Source organism: Clavispora lusitaniae (assembly GCF_014636115.1).
Source record: "Clavispora lusitaniae strain FDAARGOS_655 chromosome Unknown tig00002663_pilon, whole genome shotgun sequence".
Classification (NCBI taxonomy): domain Eukaryota; kingdom Fungi; phylum Ascomycota; class Pichiomycetes; order Serinales; family Metschnikowiaceae; genus Clavispora; species Clavispora lusitaniae.
The window spans coordinates 320,355-337,893 of record NW_027093982.1 but is presented as its reverse complement, the minus strand read 5'-3'; the positions used below and the strand labels follow the sequence as shown (position 1 = coordinate 337,893).

At 45.2% G+C, this 17,539-nt stretch overlaps 10 protein-coding genes and 2 non-coding genes across 12 annotated transcripts; 5 read left to right on the top strand and 7 right to left on the bottom strand. All coding sequences in view use genetic code 12, as the record gives it.

Moving 5' to 3' along the window:
* Positions 1–324: 324 nt before the first annotated feature.
* On the bottom strand, positions 325–624 carry FOB63_004791 (uncharacterized protein; the record flags this gene model as incomplete). Its single annotated transcript, XM_066102429.1, has 2 exons — positions 325–388; positions 437–624. 2 exons carry the CDS (start codon positions 622–624, stop codon positions 325–327), a joined length of 252 nt encoding a protein of 83 aa, XP_065958196.1.
* A 1,031-nt stretch (positions 625–1,655) lies between these two features.
* CCE1 (cruciform cutting endonuclease) lies at positions 1,656–2,627 on the top strand (the record flags this gene model as incomplete). The annotated part of the gene is made up of 1 exon (XM_002617555.2): positions 1,656–2,627. The coding sequence occupies one exon, from the start codon at positions 1,656–1,658 to the stop codon at positions 2,625–2,627; it is 972 nt and encodes a 323-aa protein (XP_002617601.2).
* Positions 2,628–3,280: 653 nt separating this feature from the next.
* Positions 3,281–5,482, bottom strand: FOB63_004789 (phosphopantothenoylcysteine decarboxylase complex subunit; the record flags this gene model as incomplete). Its single annotated transcript, XM_002617556.2, has 1 exon — positions 3,281–5,482. One exon carries the CDS (start codon positions 5,480–5,482, stop codon positions 3,281–3,283), a length of 2,202 nt encoding a protein of 733 aa, XP_002617602.2.
* Positions 5,483–6,221: 739 nt separating this feature from the next.
* Positions 6,222–6,722, top strand: FOB63_004788 (signal peptidase complex catalytic subunit; the record flags this gene model as incomplete). Its single annotated transcript, XM_002617557.2, has 1 exon — positions 6,222–6,722. The coding sequence occupies one exon, from the start codon at positions 6,222–6,224 to the stop codon at positions 6,720–6,722; it is 501 nt and encodes a 166-aa protein (XP_002617603.1).
* A 127-nt stretch (positions 6,723–6,849) lies between these two features.
* Positions 6,850–6,922, bottom strand: FOB63_005673. The gene has a single exon. It is a non-coding gene; the product is annotated as a tRNA-Thr (tRNA).
* A 5-nt stretch (positions 6,923–6,927) lies between these two features.
* FOB63_005672 lies at positions 6,928–7,001 on the bottom strand. The gene has a single exon. It is a non-coding gene; the product is annotated as a tRNA-Asn (tRNA).
* Positions 7,002–7,366: 365 nt separating this feature from the next.
* Positions 7,367–8,110, top strand: FOB63_004787 (3-oxoacyl-[acyl-carrier-protein] reductase (NADPH); the record flags this gene model as incomplete). The annotated part of the gene is made up of 1 exon (XM_002617558.2): positions 7,367–8,110. The coding sequence occupies one exon, from the start codon at positions 7,367–7,369 to the stop codon at positions 8,108–8,110; it is 744 nt and encodes a 247-aa protein (XP_002617604.2).
* Positions 8,111–8,388: 278 nt separating this feature from the next.
* Positions 8,389–9,939, bottom strand: FOB63_004786 (uncharacterized protein; the record flags this gene model as incomplete). Its single annotated transcript, XM_002617559.2, has 1 exon — positions 8,389–9,939. The coding sequence occupies one exon, from the start codon at positions 9,937–9,939 to the stop codon at positions 8,389–8,391; it is 1,551 nt and encodes a 516-aa protein (XP_002617605.2).
* Positions 9,940–10,751: 812 nt separating this feature from the next.
* FOB63_004785 (uncharacterized protein) lies at positions 10,752–12,209 on the top strand (the record flags this gene model as incomplete). The annotated part of the gene is made up of 1 exon (XM_002617560.2): positions 10,752–12,209. The coding sequence occupies one exon, from the start codon at positions 10,752–10,754 to the stop codon at positions 12,207–12,209; it is 1,458 nt and encodes a 485-aa protein (XP_002617606.2).
* Positions 12,210–12,385: 176 nt separating this feature from the next.
* Positions 12,386–13,663, bottom strand: BUD22 (Bud22p; the record flags this gene model as incomplete). The annotated part of the gene is made up of 1 exon (XM_002617561.2): positions 12,386–13,663. The coding sequence occupies one exon, from the start codon at positions 13,661–13,663 to the stop codon at positions 12,386–12,388; it is 1,278 nt and encodes a 425-aa protein (XP_002617607.2).
* Positions 13,664–14,038: 375 nt separating this feature from the next.
* On the top strand, positions 14,039–15,523 carry FOB63_004783 (tRNA:m4X modification enzyme; the record flags this gene model as incomplete). The annotated part of the gene is made up of 1 exon (XM_002617562.2): positions 14,039–15,523. The coding sequence occupies one exon, from the start codon at positions 14,039–14,041 to the stop codon at positions 15,521–15,523; it is 1,485 nt and encodes a 494-aa protein (XP_002617608.2).
* Positions 15,524–16,265: 742 nt separating this feature from the next.
* Positions 16,266–17,066, bottom strand: TMA19 (Tma19p; the record flags this gene model as incomplete). The annotated part of the gene is made up of 1 exon (XM_002617563.2): positions 16,266–17,066. The coding sequence occupies one exon, from the start codon at positions 17,064–17,066 to the stop codon at positions 16,266–16,268; it is 801 nt and encodes a 266-aa protein (XP_002617609.2).
* Positions 17,067–17,539: the final 473 nt, after the last annotated feature.

Genomic DNA, 17,539 nt, shown 5'->3' with positions numbered 1-17,539 from the left:
GGCAAACACTACAACAATTTCGAAGCATGCCGAAGTCAAAGAATGGAACACACTTCAGTGTTCAAACCAAATCAGTGTAATGTTTTAAAGGAATCAGGTTCTACCGAATATGGATCAGACGGTGACTTTCTAACATAACAGCTATAGTAGGATCGCTTCATATACGGATAGACGTCTCCATTTGTTTGGGTGAGAATGTAACCAAACAGGATCGGGAATGTTATCCGTCAAAAACGGAATGTAGAGATAAGCCCCAAATTGTTCAGCCGTCTCCTTCTTTCGCTTGTTCTCCCTTGCTCCAGATAGGATCCCATATTCAGCCTGTCAACCTAGGTTGTTCTTCCGCTCCTTTCTACTCTTGAGTTGCTTTTCCACTTTACTTTCTCTACTACACTTTTTGATGTTAGCATCGATTAATTTCTATACACCTGTTTACAACAACATGGCAACACCAGCGGCGGCAGCAGCACCGAACAAACCAGCACCAACAACTTGGACAGCACCAGAGTCAGCAGAGCTGGAGGTACCGTTGGAGTGGTTGGAACCGTTAGAACCGTTAGAGGCGTTGGCGGCAGAAACAGCAGAAGCAGCGGTCAAAGCAATAACGACAGTCTTGAATTGCATTTTGGTACTAGTAAGAAAAAATTTTTTGCCGGGCTTGGGACTGCGCGCCTTTTTATACCGGGAAAAATTTTATGGTCTGTTCTGCGCACCAGCAGACTGTTGACGCCTCATATGCATGTCGCCACGCTTCCGTTTTGGGAAAAAGTCGCCCCAAATTGGATGCGTAAGCTACGCTCGCTCCTCTATCTATTATTTTTGTTTCGGGAGACATTCCTCACACACACTAACATTGCTATAACTGTTTCAATCGTTTCTCTCGCCTTGGACTCATCCACACTCTTGCCATCAGTTTTGACGCCTGAACCTAAAGTGGCCGCGACAAAAGCACTATAATAACATCCTGTATACAACGGTACTCCTATGTACTACTTTGATCGTGACGGCCCCACGCAGCGACATTCCCTTCCCCACGCATAGACCATGTCGCCCCAAAATGTTCTATCGTCAAAGAGAAATGTCGCCGAAGCATAATGTCGCAGTTGGGTCCCTCAGCTCCCATTCCTAGATTCTCTCCTTCTCTCCTTTTCTCCATTTTTCCGTCTCTCGTTGGCTTCCTTCTCCTCCAACCCTCTTTCATCCCTCGCCCCACTCTATAATTACTCATTGATTATGCATGGCCAGGGCATCTGGATTTTTCTCGGCTCCCGCGTATATACACCGGAACAATTTTTCTCTGCCAGGAGACATTCGCGCTTTGCGCATCCATGATGCAGATAAGCCTCTGCTCGATAAGACGCGTCCCGTGTCGTCTCTCATGTCTCGTGTCTCGTCGTTGCTAATCATCAAATGTCGCTGATACCACAAAGTTTGGTCTTCCAGTGTGGATACTACATGTGTGATTTTTTGCTAAGCCATCGCGCTATTTTTGTGTTTTACCTCACGTTTCTTTCTTGATTTCATCTGTCGTTGCTTTTTGCTCTTTTTCTTTCTCTTCAAGCCGCTTCTTTCTCTTAGATCCGCACTATCTTCTTTCAGTCATTTGTCGATCATTTGCATACCCATCATTTGTATCCACTATTTGCGTCAATGCTATGAATTCTCTTAAACTTACCACTCTCCATAACTTGGCGCTTCATTGTGGTTATCCGACACTGACCACCAAAGCTTCCCGCTTAGCCGTCGCAGATGCGTATCGCCCACTTTTAAACATGTTTTCGTTCCCTTTGAATGTCTTGTCGATTGATGTCGGCATCAAAAACTTCTCCTACTGCAAGCTCCGGTACTCAGGCCGAAACCACAAAGTCACCATTGCCGATTGGAATTACGTCAATTTGCATGACCGTTTTGGAGACGGTTATTCGCCGATAACAGCAGGTTCCGTTTCTGCGGTTGATTCCAAAGCGTATTTGGCCCATCTTGCCCTTTCAGTGGTCGATACCGTTCTTGCATGTCCAAAATGGACCCCAAACGTCATCACAATCGAGAACCAGCGAACGCGATCCAACTCTAACTCATCCACTTTGCCTAATGTTTTACTTAATTTCACTTTGGAGCATATGATTTACGCTGCTTTTGCTGCTCGGAAATCAGACTCGACGAGACTCTCTCAAACAGTGATTATGCCCATGAACTCCAACAAAATGGTAAACTTCTGGCTCACTCGCTTTCTTGCGAAAACAAAACTCACAGCCGCCCAATCAAAGCTTCTCCGCACGAATCTACTCTATGGCTGGCTCTCAAATCCTGAGCTGGCTCCATTCCCTTTGCCTATAGGACTCGAACAAAACTTTGGCTCTCTCTCGTCGCGGGCAAAGACGGCGGCTTTTCTTGATCTCTTGTCGCTTAACTCTCGCCCGACAAAAGTGGACGATTTGGTTGATTGCATTCTATATAACATGGCGTTTGCAAAACAACTCGAGCACCATTTGGAACTCGAGAAGGCTCGAGCGGAGCACAACGACATTTCGGAGCTTACTGCTCGGTGGGACAGAGAACATTGTGTCTATTTGACTCCTCTTATAGCCTCAGGAAAAATGTCCCTCAACGATGCCTACAGAACATAAAATGCTTTCAGTATGTCGAGAGACGAGAAGTAATCAGCTCTCGAAACAGAATATCATATTAATTGACTTGCATTTGGCTCAGAGAAATACATCAGCATTCATGATACATTTCAACTTCGTAATTTCGAACCAAACTTCAATTTGTCCAACGATCTCAAAGGTTTATTTCCAATGCACAGAATTATACGGCGCTTGTAGTTCTATGAGGGAAATAAATATTGTACTTTTAAGGCTAAATATTTTGGTAGGAAATGGGTGAATGCCCACTGACATCCTCTGGCCAAGAAAAACGGGCCGCCTATTTGGATGATGTAAGGAGTAAATAGTAGTCAGGGACATCAATAAGTGTAATATTCGAAAAAGAGCTGATAAAGTCGTTACTATCACGCTCTGGTTCTTTTCTAACTATGTATCGTTTTTGGGATGGTGATGAATGCAGCATTATGTATCTCATGACGATGTGAATGAACTTTTTGTTTGGCAAGAAGATAGAAAAAGCAACCTTCATTTAGAATGCTAGTTTTGATATGTATACTGGACCGAGTTGATATAACCTTTGCTAGCGCCAGCAAATAATACTCAACAGCACATGAACAGACTATTACAAGGTAGGCATATAACACATGCGGTACATCCAGTTCATCGTCTTTGACTCAGATAATGGATTGTGCTTCCAAACTGACTGGACTCATTGTACGTTGTAGCAGGCTCGGCGACTCGATAAAATCGAAAATTAGCTCGTCCTTATCGTTATTTTTCTTTGAGCCTGATCCATTCTTCCCTGACTTCCCCAACTTGGCCTTGTTTTCAGCTTTGTCTTTGTCGTCGTCCCTATCTTCGTCGTCATTTTCGTCGTCATCATCTTCTTCATCTTCATCGTCGTCATCATCATCATCGTCGTCGTCGTCATCGTCGTCATCATCATCGTCATCATTTTCCTCTTTTTCTTCATCTTCATCTTCTTGTTCGTTAAGGTCTCCATCTTTGTCAGCAATGAGAGTCTTAATGTGACGCCTGAGAACCTCCACTATGTCCAGCCACTCGCGCATACCTCCCATACCTATATCACCACAAACTAGAACCTTCTCCACGGGTTTGAGAACCACCATGTCAAAACCTTCCTCAGGGGACGCCAATAACTTCAAATGCTTCGCAGTCAAAGGATTAGTGTACATAAATGTGTTCATAGCAGGAGCAACCAAAATTGGTTTCTTTGGCACCTGTTGGCTCGAAGGTCCAAGTCCGCACATAGGACCCCAGCTTCGAACAATAGAAGTCAACAAGTTGTCAGAAATGCCATTAGCCAATTTTGCGAGTGTATTTGCGCTCAAAGGTGCGATGAGCATGATGTCAGCCCATTTACGCAATTCGTTGTGCAAAATCAATTTGTCGTACTGATTCTTTGGTTTTTTCATACTCGTGGTGTCGACCGTCGAAGCAGTTGTTGTCTTCGCATTGTCACTCCATTCTGTAAAGTTGGCCCATTCGTCCTCGTCACGCCAAATCTTCACGTCTTTATGTATTTTCAAGCCCTTGAGGAAATGACATGCAGCCTTGGTCACAACTAGTTGCACTGAGATTTTGCTCGGGCCAAAAATCTGAAAAAGTTTATTGATAATCAAAGGCACCTTGATTGTGGCCACGCTTCCAGTACAGGCTAGTAAAATGTGAAACTTATTGTCATCCTCCTTAGATAAGAACTCCTGGAATGGTACAGGGGGGCCCACAGGTGATGAAACAATGGTTTTGTTAGACCTCTTGTTGGCTTCGCGGCGCAGAAGCGAATTTTGGCGAATAGGCACAGGCGCAGATTCGGGTGCAGCTACTGTCACAGAGGGAGCAGAAGGTGATGCGAGCCGCATGGAAGATGGTGGACGAGATACGGGAGGCGAAGGTGTAATGCGCTGCGCAGATGCGTCCCTGGCCGCGGCGTCACGCACCCCATGGACGCTTGACGCCGCAAATGCAAGCATAGAACCCGTGCGCGTGAGGCCTGTTTCGGCTGAGCTTTTTCGTGTGGGGAGCGCAACGTTGGAGTTTGGCCGTTGCGTGGCAATATTAGCTGAAGATGGTTGCGCCGAAATAGTGAAGCGGCGGCTACGCGCCAGAGCCTCGGTGTCGCAAAACGACACAGACTGACTACGCAGCGGGGCATTCAGAGCAGGTGAGGCTGCAGACTGGCCCGCAGCCGCCGGCACTGCCGCATGCGAAGTTGAGATCGGCGCCGGCACCGGGCGCTGCATCACCGGCTCTGCGGCCGGAGCATGTTGCAAATTGTCATGCTGGGTCGATGTCGCCTGATGCTGTGGTGTCGTCTGATGCTGTGGCTTCTGCGCTGCAGGGCGTGTCGTTTCTTTCGTGGTGGCGCCAGTCTTTTCGTGAGGCTGCAAAACCCCGTGCAGCTGGGGCGCTTGTGCCGAGTGCGCTTTTGTCGGCGCGGGCGCAGCTAGCGTCGTAGGCTCGTAAAGAGGAAATCCAATGTTGGCGCGAGACTCAGGGGCCGGTATTTTAGCCGCCTGTGGTTTGTTTTGATCATAATGTGGCACACTACGCGGCGAGATTTGCGCCGCAAGTTGCTCGCCAGAAGTATAATGACCTGACCCCAGCGGTTGTTCCGTCAGCGGCGTATTGGGCACTTCAGAGGAGCTGTCGGTTTTTCGAGTGGCAATATTGACAGACACTGCAGTAGGAACAGAAGGGCCCTTTTCGTTGCTCGATGTCAGATTGTGGGCGTTTGGAATCAACGAGTTTGTCTGTTTATGGGGTGAGGGCTGTTCTCGGGAGAAAATCAGGGGGACGCCGCTGGCAGACGCCGGATGCGGGTGTTCCTTATTCGGATGGTCGCCCGTGGTCATCTGGCTCGATAGATAGGCGCTAGAGTCTATTGAAAACGGCGGTAAAACTAGAAAGTTGAGAGGTCAAGTGAAGACTGTTCAGAAGCAAGCGCAAGAATGCGGAGTCCATGCAAGATTTTGAGAGTCGCACTTTCCTGCCAGATCCTTCCGACAATAGGAAGAGAGGAAGTTTTGAGGGAGGAAAAGAGAGCAATAACCGTACTGGTAGAAAGGTTTTTTTTTTTTTTGCTCGGGGCGCCGGCTAGCGACATTTGGCCATCCGAACGAGGGATTTTTTTGATTTGACGACATTTTGGCGAGCATTGGCGCATGTCGTTCGTAAATGTCTTTTCTTGCAAATGTCGCAAAGCAACAAGAAAATATCTTCCGAGCGGAACCCCTGCGCTCCAATGTCTAACACGTGAAAGCAAGCGTGCTTTTAACTTTTGTCGCTCTAGTGGCCAAGTATCTTCTTGTTGGGCCATCTTTTTATTTCGAATCTTGGTGTTTTTCTACTCTCGTACTTTCCTCTCCCTTGTCTCTGTGCGGTCTGACGTTTTCTTCTCGGCCGTTCGCTTCTCATCCAACATCCTGATGTTCTATCAAGACCGCTCATCTTCTTCAGCCTAGGTTTTTTCCTTACATGCTCGCTTTCTAGCTCATTGTCGCTGAATTAACCTACTGCTCAATTCGAACTTGTCGCTCTTGTACAGACCACGAGCGCGACATTCAACTACGAACACCTACACTCTTTTCCATCATGAATCTCCGCCAGCAATTGACACAGCTCCTCTCGATAGCGTATGTGTTCACTTCCGCTTTTGTCGCATGGAAAGCACTTAGCATTGTTGCCAACTCCCATTCGCCCATAGTCGTCGTATTATCTGGTTCCATGGAACCGGCATTTCAGCGAGGCGACATTTTGTTCTTGTGGAACAGGGATTCCCAGGCCAAGGTGGGTGACGTTGTCGTCTACGAAATTAAGGGCAAGAGCATTCCAATTGTGCATCGTGTACTTAGAGAGCACCATGGCAAGGACAAGCAGTTTTTGCTCACCAAAGGTGATAACAACGCTTTGGATGATCTTCTGCTTTACGCGAGAAAACAAAACTACTTGAATCAGAAAACAGATCTTGTCGGTACGGTGAAGGCTTATCTTCCGAAAGTGGGCTACGTGACCATTTTGTTGACGGAGAACATGTATTTCCGTTACGCTTTATTGGGGTTCATGGGTCTTTCAGCCTTGTTGTCGGGCGAGTAAACTGTGCATGTCGTTCATTCAATAAATGTCTTGGTAGAAGAGAATAGGTCTTGTAGTATAGTCATTCAATGCAAGTGATCACGCTCCATTCACCTGGCAAAAATAAAGCCCAAGAAGCAAAAAATAATGCCTTCAGCCAGATTCGAACTGACGATCTCCTCATTACTAGTGAGGTGCCTTACCAACTTGGCCATAAAGGCGGAAGCGACCCCGGTGAGGATCGAACTCACGATCTCAAGATTAACAGTCTTACGCCTTAGCCAGCTTGGCCACGGAGTCCGCTTGTTGTCACAAAATTTTAAGTGCCGTTTTGTCTCTGAGTCAAGATATCTGTTTTCAAAGGTAATTCCTAAGAGGTTTTGAAGAAGTCATCCGCTTTAAAGAACTCAAGGGGGTCATTTTTGTTTTCCACCTAGGTCGAAAATATCTCAGACAGCGACATTTCTGAGACATGTCTCAGATAACGACATTTGCTCTTTCCTCATGGAAAGGCACGTCATCAATTTCTTCATTTGTTCCTCCCTCACAAAAGTGGATAGTCTTGTTTAATCACCATCTTCAAGAATTTCAAAACGTTCACGGTAATTATATTTGATTTTGCATCGCACAATTCTTTCATAGTGTGCATTTAAACACATCATTCTATGCTTATCGGAAGAAGAGCAATAGTAACAGGCGCTTCGAGGGGGATTGGTCTAGCCCTCTCACAGAAGCTAGCACAATTGGGATGTTCCATCACGATGGTTGCCCGAAACGAAGATTTGCTCTACGAAAACATGAACCACTTGGATAAATCGCATGATCAAAAACACCGATACGTCTCGTTCGACCTAATGGATTTTGCCCGAGAAAAACCGCTTGAGGCAGACGGGTGTGATCTTCTAAAAGAGAATTTGCAAGAGGCTACGTACTTGGTCAATTGCGCCGGAGTGGCGACATATTCGCTTTTGGCAAAAACCCCAAACGACGTTATTGCTAATGTCATTGGCTTGAATCTTATTGCGCCTACTGTTCTTAGCAAAATGGCTCTTGCGCCCATGATGAAGCTTCTGCGCAAAACAAAAGTGGTTCCAAGCATTTTGAACGTTTCGTCCATGCTTTCCACCACTGGGCTTACTGTCCCAGGTACCAGTGCTTATGCTGCTCTGAAAGCTGGTCTTTTGGGCCTTACTGAATCTTTAGCCGCGGAGCTCAATGGGAAAGTACGGGTCAATGCTGCTCTTCCCCTATTGGTACGAGAAACAGATATGGGTAAAGGCGCCTCTGCCGATATGCCAACGGTTCCGCTCGAAACAGTAACTGAGGCTTGTGCCAATATACTTATGGATGAAAAACTCAATGGAAAGTTTGTGCCTGTTGACGGGTCTGGATTTCGGTGTCTCAATTGAGCAACTGTGTGTATTTTTGTATTCTTTAGGTTATGGATTCTGTTAGTTGTGGTACGCTCTGTTTGTCTTACGATTCTTTACTGCGGATGTTAGTGCTTTATGGTCTTCATGTTATATAGTCATTAGTCATCAGTCCATGTATTACCGTCTTCTGCCCGACCTCACATCACTCTGTTCGTACTTTCTATCTTTCTTTATTGTTCATTTCATTTGCAGATATTATCTCTCATCAATCTTCAACTCTCATGCCATAAGTCTTACACTCCTTTTCGAATTTGCTACTCATTCTCATGAAGAAGGCGATACGCCCTCTTAAGATCTCGGCCCAGCCATTCATCGTCATATAGATGGGAGGCGCATTTGCGACTCAATTCACTTAGTTCTTTGGAGTCAGCCTTGGCCATCCAAACCAAAAAGGCTGCGACTTCCTGGTCCTCAGCTCTTGCTTGTACCAAATCAACAAGAAATTCGGCCACGGCCGTTTGTTTCAGCCCCTCAAGAGTCGGAGGTTCGTTCAAACAGAGGTAATAAGCTTCAAAAAGACCCGTTATTACAGACATCAAGTCCACGTGGTAATAAAGAAACTTGAACCGGCGAAGCATCTCTTGTGCTTTCCGTGAAGAATTTGAATCCACCACTTTATTCAAATATGCTATAGCGCCAGTGGCACGCCCAAGAATATAACGGAGAAGCAGTTTGATGGCTTCGAAAAGTTGCCGGTTACCTTTGTCTTGCGAATTGAATATTGCATTCCGGTTTAGCGGTAGCCATTCCTGGACAAAATTTCTTGTGTCTGAGTACGCTGAAGTAAGCGCTTCTAGTGTTTTGTGAGACGTAGAGCTGTGTCGGAGGCCCTGCTTTGTTTGGTGAATAATGTCAGCAAAGAATCCCATCAAGATGGCTGGGTTATTTGGGTTTTGTGGATTGCGACCCAAAATCTCCAAAACTAGACCTTTCGGAGCATTCTCGACTTTTACACACAGCGCCATCCCGTCTAGAAGCATACCGTCGTAAATGTTAACAGATTTCCAGCTTGAAGCTACTCCAAGTTGCAGAATTAGCCTTTCCCAGTACCCGCTGGAATGAAGTGACCAAAAAAGGGCTTTTGAAGAGTCGGGGCCCTGTACACCTAATTTTACATGCACATCCTGGGGCAGGAAGCTCCAGAATTCGTGAAAGAGTAATCTCAGAAGCGTGTTGGCCCCTTGTTCATGGAGGTAAAGAGCCAAAACTGGAAGAAGCATAAACAAAACTGGCTGCAGAGAGAAAACTAGCACGTGAACAACATATCCCGCTACGATATGGTTTCTGTACCGGCCAGTAACCTGTTCCGGGTCTATGTCGAGCCATTCTTCGATGTCGTTCGCTAATTCACTGTGGAATTTCCGAAGGTTCGCCGGTATTGTATCCGCATCGAAGAGACGGGCCTGGCTAAGCCGATAGAAGCTTGATTTTGTTCCAAGGGCAACTGTTTCCCCCAATTTCGCAGCAGCAAGTGTAGAAAGCCTGGAAAGTCTTTTCTCTGGTACACTAGATCCGTAAAGACTAGTGTATATGTTCCTGAAGATGGCAAATATCTCAGTGTATGCCCGATGAAGCTCGGACAGTAGGTATGGTTTAAGGCTGGCAAGATGCGAAGCAGCAGATTCCAAGCCTTTCTTCTCTCTCGTGTTTTTGCGTGCATCCTTTGTGAATTGGGCGACATCAAAATCAAATTTGGAGGGATATTTTTGGTATAAGTCAGAGAGAACGTGGATCTTAGCAAGGAGGGGCCGAACGATGCGCTTGCATTTAGCAATCGGAAGGGCCTCGGGCCTAGGCTTTTTCATGTTTTGGGGCCATTGGCTGAAATGGCTTGAAGAATACAAAGCCTAAACAAAGCGCGATTGTAGCATTGAGAATAGTGGGTCTACAAAAGAATGCGATGCAAAGATTCAGCTTGAAGGCTGAACAACAGTATTACAATTGACACTCTTAAATGACTATAATAGCGTCTGTCATATGTAAGAACTGTTCACTTCAGTCAAAGGGCATGATTTCCCATTACAAGTACTTAGGTGTAACTTGAATTCGTAAGATCTGGATGGACAGACATTTATACCAAAACGGAAGACCCTCCATTGATGGCCAACAAGCTCTGGAAATTCCTTCGACTCTAACACAAAAGGCTTCCGATCTCAAAGCACACTTCATCTAATTTGTACAAACTTGCTATGATGTTAACATGTCGAGTTGCAGTGCACCAACTCCAGCAATTTCGCTGCTGTTGGTGGCCAAGTTCTTGCAACGTTTGCAGGGAATCTGCTTCTGTTACATATGTGTTAGCCGGATTCTTGCAACAGAATATAGAAGGCTGTGTATACGTTTCTGATATATTACCTATTACCTGTTCTTAGTAGCTGATCTGTTCAGAAGACTGATGCTTGCTAAGAAATTGGCCCATTAGAAAATCTCTACTTGGTCTAGTAGCTTCGCTTCGTTTTTTTTATCGCTTCAGATTAGAATGATGGGAGCTTGAGTACTATCGATTGTCCACTATACCTGTACTTTGGTGACTTACGTGCGACTACTTGAGACTAGTTACATTAAGCATTCTTTATCCGTGGCTTGGCAATTGATCTGTTTCTTATCAATTTGGGACATGCTTCTTCTATTTTTTGCCCTTTTCGCCTTTGCCTCTGCGCTTCTTGGTGTTCTGCCGCTGGAACAGCACCTTTACGATATCGAATCGGGCACTTGGCATTGTCTTCTGGATCCGTCCATTATCTTGGATCCCAGCCAAATCAATGACGATTTCTGTGATTGCCCCGATGGATCGGATGAGCCCGCCACAAATGCATGTCTTGCGCCTGGGAACACAACTTACTTCTTTTACTGCGAGAACAAAGGCTTCTTCCCACGCCTTTTGGAACGTCATAAGCTCAACGATGGCGTTTGCGATTACGACCTCTGTTGTGATGGTTCTGACGAATGGAGCTCGGGAAAGTGTGAAGACAAATGTGCACAGGTTATGGACCAGTATAATGCACACGTTTCCAGCGCTAGGAGGAAAACAGAAGAAGCTTTGCAAGTGAAGGAGAGACTTTTGGCGGAGGCGAAGAAAGCCAAAGTATCTCTGGAGACGCAATTGGCGAAATTGCGGAGCGAGATTTCCCAAGATGAAAGTGCATTACAAGCTCTTCAACAAAAGTTGCTGGAAGCACAAAAAAGCTCTGAAGAAGACAACGAAAACCCGGTAGCAGCCGAGCTCCAATTTTACGGCGAGAAGATCCGCAATACCATTGACGAGTACAAAAAGCAGCTCGAGTCTCAGAAACAAGAGATCTTACAGCTCCAGAACATGCTTGCAGACTTGACGCAGAACTACAATCCCAACTTCAACGATCTTGCCGTGAAAAAATGCGTGAAGCTGTATGAGGACTATTCCTCAAATCGAGAAGAGGAGCACTCTATTCCTCCTTTGGCAGTGGAAGACCATCTCTCTCAGTTGGCCCAGAGAATCCCCACATCACAAATATCAGCGCAAACAGTGGTATTACCTACATTTGGCAATATGTGGCACCATTACTACTCGCAATTGATTAGTATGTTTGCACCAGAGGCCGAAAAATCCGAAAATGCTCCAGTTCGTGGCTCCAGCAGACAGGCTAAGCAAATTGCTGGGGAAGTCGCAAAAGCGGAAAAGTCATTGAACTCGAAGAAAGCTGACGCATCTATTTTGGAAGAAACTGTGCGGAGGAGCTACGGAGAAAATGACATCTTGCGTTCTGTCGAGGGCACATGGGTTTCGAGAAAAATAGGCGACTACACATATAAAATCGGATTCCTCGATTCAGTTTATCAGGATAATACTTTGGTTGGCCGCTTCAGTGGGTTTGACAGTTCTTCCTTGACGTTTTCTCATGGAAGCAAATGCTGGAACGGTCCTCAGAGATCTGCTAAAGTTGATATGGTCTGTGGACCCCAACATGTCATTGTTTCCGTAAGCGAGCCAGAAAAATGCCAGTACCGCATTTTGCTTGAGACACCTTTGGTATGTTCAGATTTGAGTGAAGAGGAGTTGGCTGAGTCATTTAAAGTCGATTTGGGGAAGTTGTGAACCTGGACGAAGCAGGAAGGAGTCGGTTTTCGTACTCTTCCGCTAAACATCATATCGTTACTGGAAAGGACTAGTTTTTAGACATGCAGGGCATGTATGGAGCTACGTGTATTGGCGCATCAATTAATGAGTTCCATCTTATTCGTTGGAAGCAATTGTAATTCTGTAGAAGTGTTCTAATCAAACGTGATTTTCTTTCCCTGGAACTTGGCATTCAAACGCTCCTCTTCCTTCTTCTTGGCTTCCCATGAAGGATGCATTTTTTGAGCAGAAGGTGCGCTGGTCTTTTCTCCCTTCTCCTTGGCCATGTTTGCCTTCTCCTCTCTCTTTCGTTGTCTTTCTTCGAACTCTTTCTGCCTCTGTTCTCTTTCGCTAGCAATCCGCTGTTGTTCTTTCTGTAAATGTGCAGCCTTATTGCCGTATTTCATTTCCCAAATCTTTTGTCTTGCCCGCTGGCCCCTTCTGTTTTTACGAACAGTGGTTGCAGCCTTGACTATCTTATCATTGTCAACGTCTTCTTCATCATCTGATCCACCCGAAAAGTAGCCTGTTGCCAACAGGGGTAAAACGATTTTCTTCTTTTCTTTCTTGGAGCTCGCCTCTATGGATTTAGAATCAGCATCAGCAAAATCTTCATCGTCAGAGCCACCATTTTCCGAGCTATCGTCTTCGTCATCCGAATCCTTCTCTTCCAATTCTTCATCTTCAAAGCCACCAAAACTGTTCTCGTTATCGTTCTCGTTCTCTTCTTCCTCTTCCTCTTCCTCGGAACTGGATCCAACCATATCGTCCAATTCATCGTCATCCTCATCTCTGGTTTTCTTTTTAGTGAGTGCAGCATGGGCATTTTTCTCTGCAGCTGTCAAGTTTCCTCTGATTTTACGAAAAGACCAATCGATTTGACCCACCAAAGGTTTGATTTGTTTGTCATTCCACAACGATGAGACGTATCCATTGAGAGTTTTATCGTTTTGGCAATGGTTCTTGAAAAACTGTGATGGGTTTCTAGGGTCCGTCTTGTCCAGGACTATCTGCTGGACGTCGTTCAGAACATATGCGGGAGGATTCTGTTTCAGTTCCTTGGATGTGAGTATGGCAGCAGACACGATTTTGGCCAACTTGGAAGAGACTAAGTGTTCCGAGTTTTCTGGGTTGTCGAAAAACTGTTGAAGCAGTTTCTGGTCTTTCCACAGGCGCATATCATGCTTGACTTTACGCTGGATTTCACGGAGTAACTTTTTATGAGAGCCGTGCCATTTTTGCACAAACAAATCCAGCTTTAAAGAGGCGATCATAGCAAAAGCTTCTTGTGGAGAATGGGGAAGCTTTTTGAGAAGTTGGGCATTGTTGCGAGCATGAAGCAACTTTTTCGTAGAGCTAAAGCGAGGAGCAGACTGTGTGAATTTCGACTCGAGAAGATCGAGCTTCCAGAGCTCATTTTTTTTATGTTTCATCTTGAAGAGTAGGTGCGATGATCATCGGAGAAGATGGATTTTTCGCGCAAAAGAGTGAACAGTGAGACTCAGCGAAAAGCCTTTGTAAGACTGTCGTGAAATCAACTGGGGTTGACCTGTAAAACTTTCAGGAGATCATCTTGCACATATTTACTTGTGAGTGTTAAAATAGATAGACGAGTATCGAATACCGCTAGCCTAAATATTCACTCCAGATTCCCATACAACAGTGCCCAAAACCTTCGGGACATCAACTTGTCATATCTATAACCTTGGAGACATCAACTCAGTTTCTCATCACCTCAGGGAGCAAACATTCTTAAAACAACCAGAACTACACGTTACTTTGGTTAGCCATTCTGTCATTCCGATTCGATGTCGCAGATCTCAACAAAAGATCAAGGACCTGAAAAACGGCCTTTAACTAGCACCCGTTCTTCCAAGAGGAAAAAGCTGGCACAGCCCAGAAGTACCCAATGCCAATTCTGGCTTGCCCAAAAACGGCGTTTCTGCGCCATGCAGCGCCAAAATGGCGAACAGTTTTGTCTGGAACATCTCCAAGGTGAAAAATCCGCCGAGCGAGTTCCATGCCCGCTCGATCCGAAGCATAGTGTGTGGGCACGGGATTTGGCAGTTCATATGGCCAAGTGTCCTGCTCGGCCGGAGGAACCTGACCCTTGGTTCTGTCGCAACAAAAACTCCTGGCTAGATTCAGAAAGAAAAGCTAGAAAGAGCAGTCAGGAAGAGAAAGTTCAGGACGACGAGAAGCTGGCGATTGAGGAGACCTGTGAAAAGGGACCTAATACTACATCCGAATTACTTGACACTTCATCTAGTGATTTGAACAGCGAGACGGATGCGGAACTTCTATCTGTTATATCCATTGTTCAGCGCTTTGGGGAACATTGCTTGCCTGTTCCACGCCAAATTGGTTCACATGCGGCACTCCCCCCATGCGAGGGAAAGGAACAACAAAGGCACAACACTCAGCATGCAGCACTTGTGTCTCTTCTTCAACGCCGTGGTTTGCTTTCGTCAGAAAACTTTTATGTCGAGTTTGGGTGTGGAAAAGCTGAATTGTCCCGTAGTGTGGATATCTGTGTGGTCCATGAGTGGAAGGAAGCTAAATCAAAGGCTGATGAGAAGAGAGAGCAGTCTTCAGGCTCTCCTGATAATGGAAAATCCCCAGAGTGCTCACAGGTTGAGACATCTCAGGTTACAGGTTCTGACAAAAGTGCAGAGCATGAAAAAAATGAGTCTATTTCTGACGTCTCTGATACCAAAGCTGCCCCAAAAGCCTCCTACGGTTTTGGTCTCGTGGATCGAGGTGCCAACCGTATGAAAGCTGACACCAAACTCCGTGCTTCGCCTTTGCATCCAGTCGTTCACAGAGCTAGAATCGATATTGAGCATTTGGACTTGGCGTGTTTTCTCAAAGAGACACTTCCCCAGTCACAACTCGTGGCCATCTCCAAACATCTATGCGGAGCAGCTACAGACTTGACGTTGGTAGCCCTTGCCAATTCTAAAATACCTTTCCGAGGTTTGGTGGTTGCCATGTGCTGCCGGCACGCTTGTGTTTACGAACGACTTCTCCCAGCTGCCCGGAAGTTTTTGGAAGAGCACGGTGTATCCAAGGAACAATTTCCTTTGTTGCGCCGTATTGCTACTTGGGCTGTAAGTGGGGTTGAACAGGAAAGAGCGCAGCTCGGAAAATGGGCTCGCCGTATGGTGGATATGGCTCGTGTACATGCCGTTACCGAGCTTTGGGGTGAAGAGTACATGGTGGAGCTTGTGGAATATGCAGAGGAAGATACTACGTTAGAAAACCAGTGTTTGTGTGTGTGGAGAAAGAGCTAAGGATTGCACTAGAGTTAAACAATAGACGATGCATATCTGACTAACGTAAATTGTAGATAACAAAGAGAGCTAATGGACTGAATAAAAAGAGCATAGGACAATTGTAGGAGGGAAAGAAACTCAACAGTGGTTTTGATAACGGAACTATTATGGATCGTAAGAAAAATAGGAACAATTCAGTAACCAGAAACGTAAGGAGAAGTTATTGCGATTGAGCTTTATGGTAGAAGTTGAAAGGTACAACTAAACAGCAAAATATAAGATAATGTATATCATCTGGGGTATCTCTATTTGTAGACTTTCGTATTACTATTGAAATCTAAGCGTGAACTAGGATCCAAATTGCAATATACTTACACTAACCTAATGGTTGTAACATTTATTATTCAATTGAATTTAATCAATCCAAAACATGACACTGTTCTATTATCATTTGCAACCGAAGGTTTCACTTTGTCGTTCATGGAGGATACAATGAATGATATCTGATCGGTCTTATCGAGGTCGATCATAGGCTCCTCTTCTGCGATGCCTCCACCATAGTCAGTTCTCAAAGAGAAGAATACGTGGGGTAGACAATGTGTGATACGTAAATCCATTGACCATCGCAACAGTTTCTAGTAAAAACACCACTTGGCACAATTGTACAAAAGCAAACCTACAGCAAGCCATCAGCATAACGTAGCAAAATTCCGTCTGTTCATCCAGATGCTACACGAAACAAAGAAGATGTGAATATTACCTAGATCTTTTCCTCCTTGACACCGTGCTTCCAGATAGCAACGTATGGAGTGGTACCGTCCTCACGGTAGTTCAACAACACAATCATGGCATCTGGGTCCATGGACTCACCGGTGTAGAAGTCCCAGTCGTTGAAAGAACCAATGACCTTCTTGACGTAAGCTTGAGCACCCTTTTCGAAGGTCTCAACCTCCTCTGGAGCAGTCTCAGCCAAGTGAGCCTTGACCTTCTTCATGTAGCCCTTGATGTAGGTCAAGAAGGACTTCTTGTCGAATTGGGTTTGCTGCAATCTGAAAGAGTAAACCACGTTGTTGACGGTCTCAACACCTTCGTCCAAGTCCTCCTCTCCGCCTTCAGCAGATGGGTTTCCACCAATGTCGACATCTCCACCGTTTCCAACTTGCACCATGGCACAGTCGGCCTCGTAGACGACATTGTCGACCAACTTGACGTCGTAGGCGTCAGACAACAATTCGTCGCCAGAAATAACGTCAGAGTAAATAATCATAATGGGATGTACAGAGGGGATAATCTTTGGGAGAAGGCTTTCTATATATACTGGGAAAAATTTTCGAGCGCGCGCCACGTGAGCGATGCAGTTACCCGACATGGCTGGCCTGATCTTGCTTCTTGTCCAGGTGCCAGATACTTGTACCCGATACGATAATTTATTTTTGCGTTCTTGTCTGCTTGTATTCTGTTTTTTGGTGTTTAAAGCGCTCTCGTGTTTTATTCGTGCTGCTGGATTTTTCTGTTGTGCTTCGGTGATGATTATCTGTAGCCTTCTCTGCGAAACATGCATAGAATTCCCCACCTTTTGCACCCAGCAAATAAGAATATAACTCAATATAAATTAATTATTCAAATTGGACTTGAGAGTCCTTTGAATTACAGAGTGAAGATATGATATATAAGCAGCTATACTGTTGAGGCAAAGCACATGTGATTCTTTTCTGGCTGGTTTTCACATTAGCCACCTCAACAGAAATGTTTCCAGTATATTCATATTTGCGATGCACTCAAACAGAAATCAGAAAACATAACCGTCAATGAAAAAAATAATACATTAACAAAAGCAGAGTCAGAAGAAAGATAAATAGTACATGTATTAGCCTTTCTTGAGAAGAAACTGCACTTGAGAGCCTACCTAAGGATCCTTACTGAGTTTTATCTGATATTACGTCGCTGAGACCACGCACTATTCAAATCAATTGTTATGTGTTACTTGTTTGCCATATCGCCTACCTTAAAATCTTTATTCTAATCAATACTAAT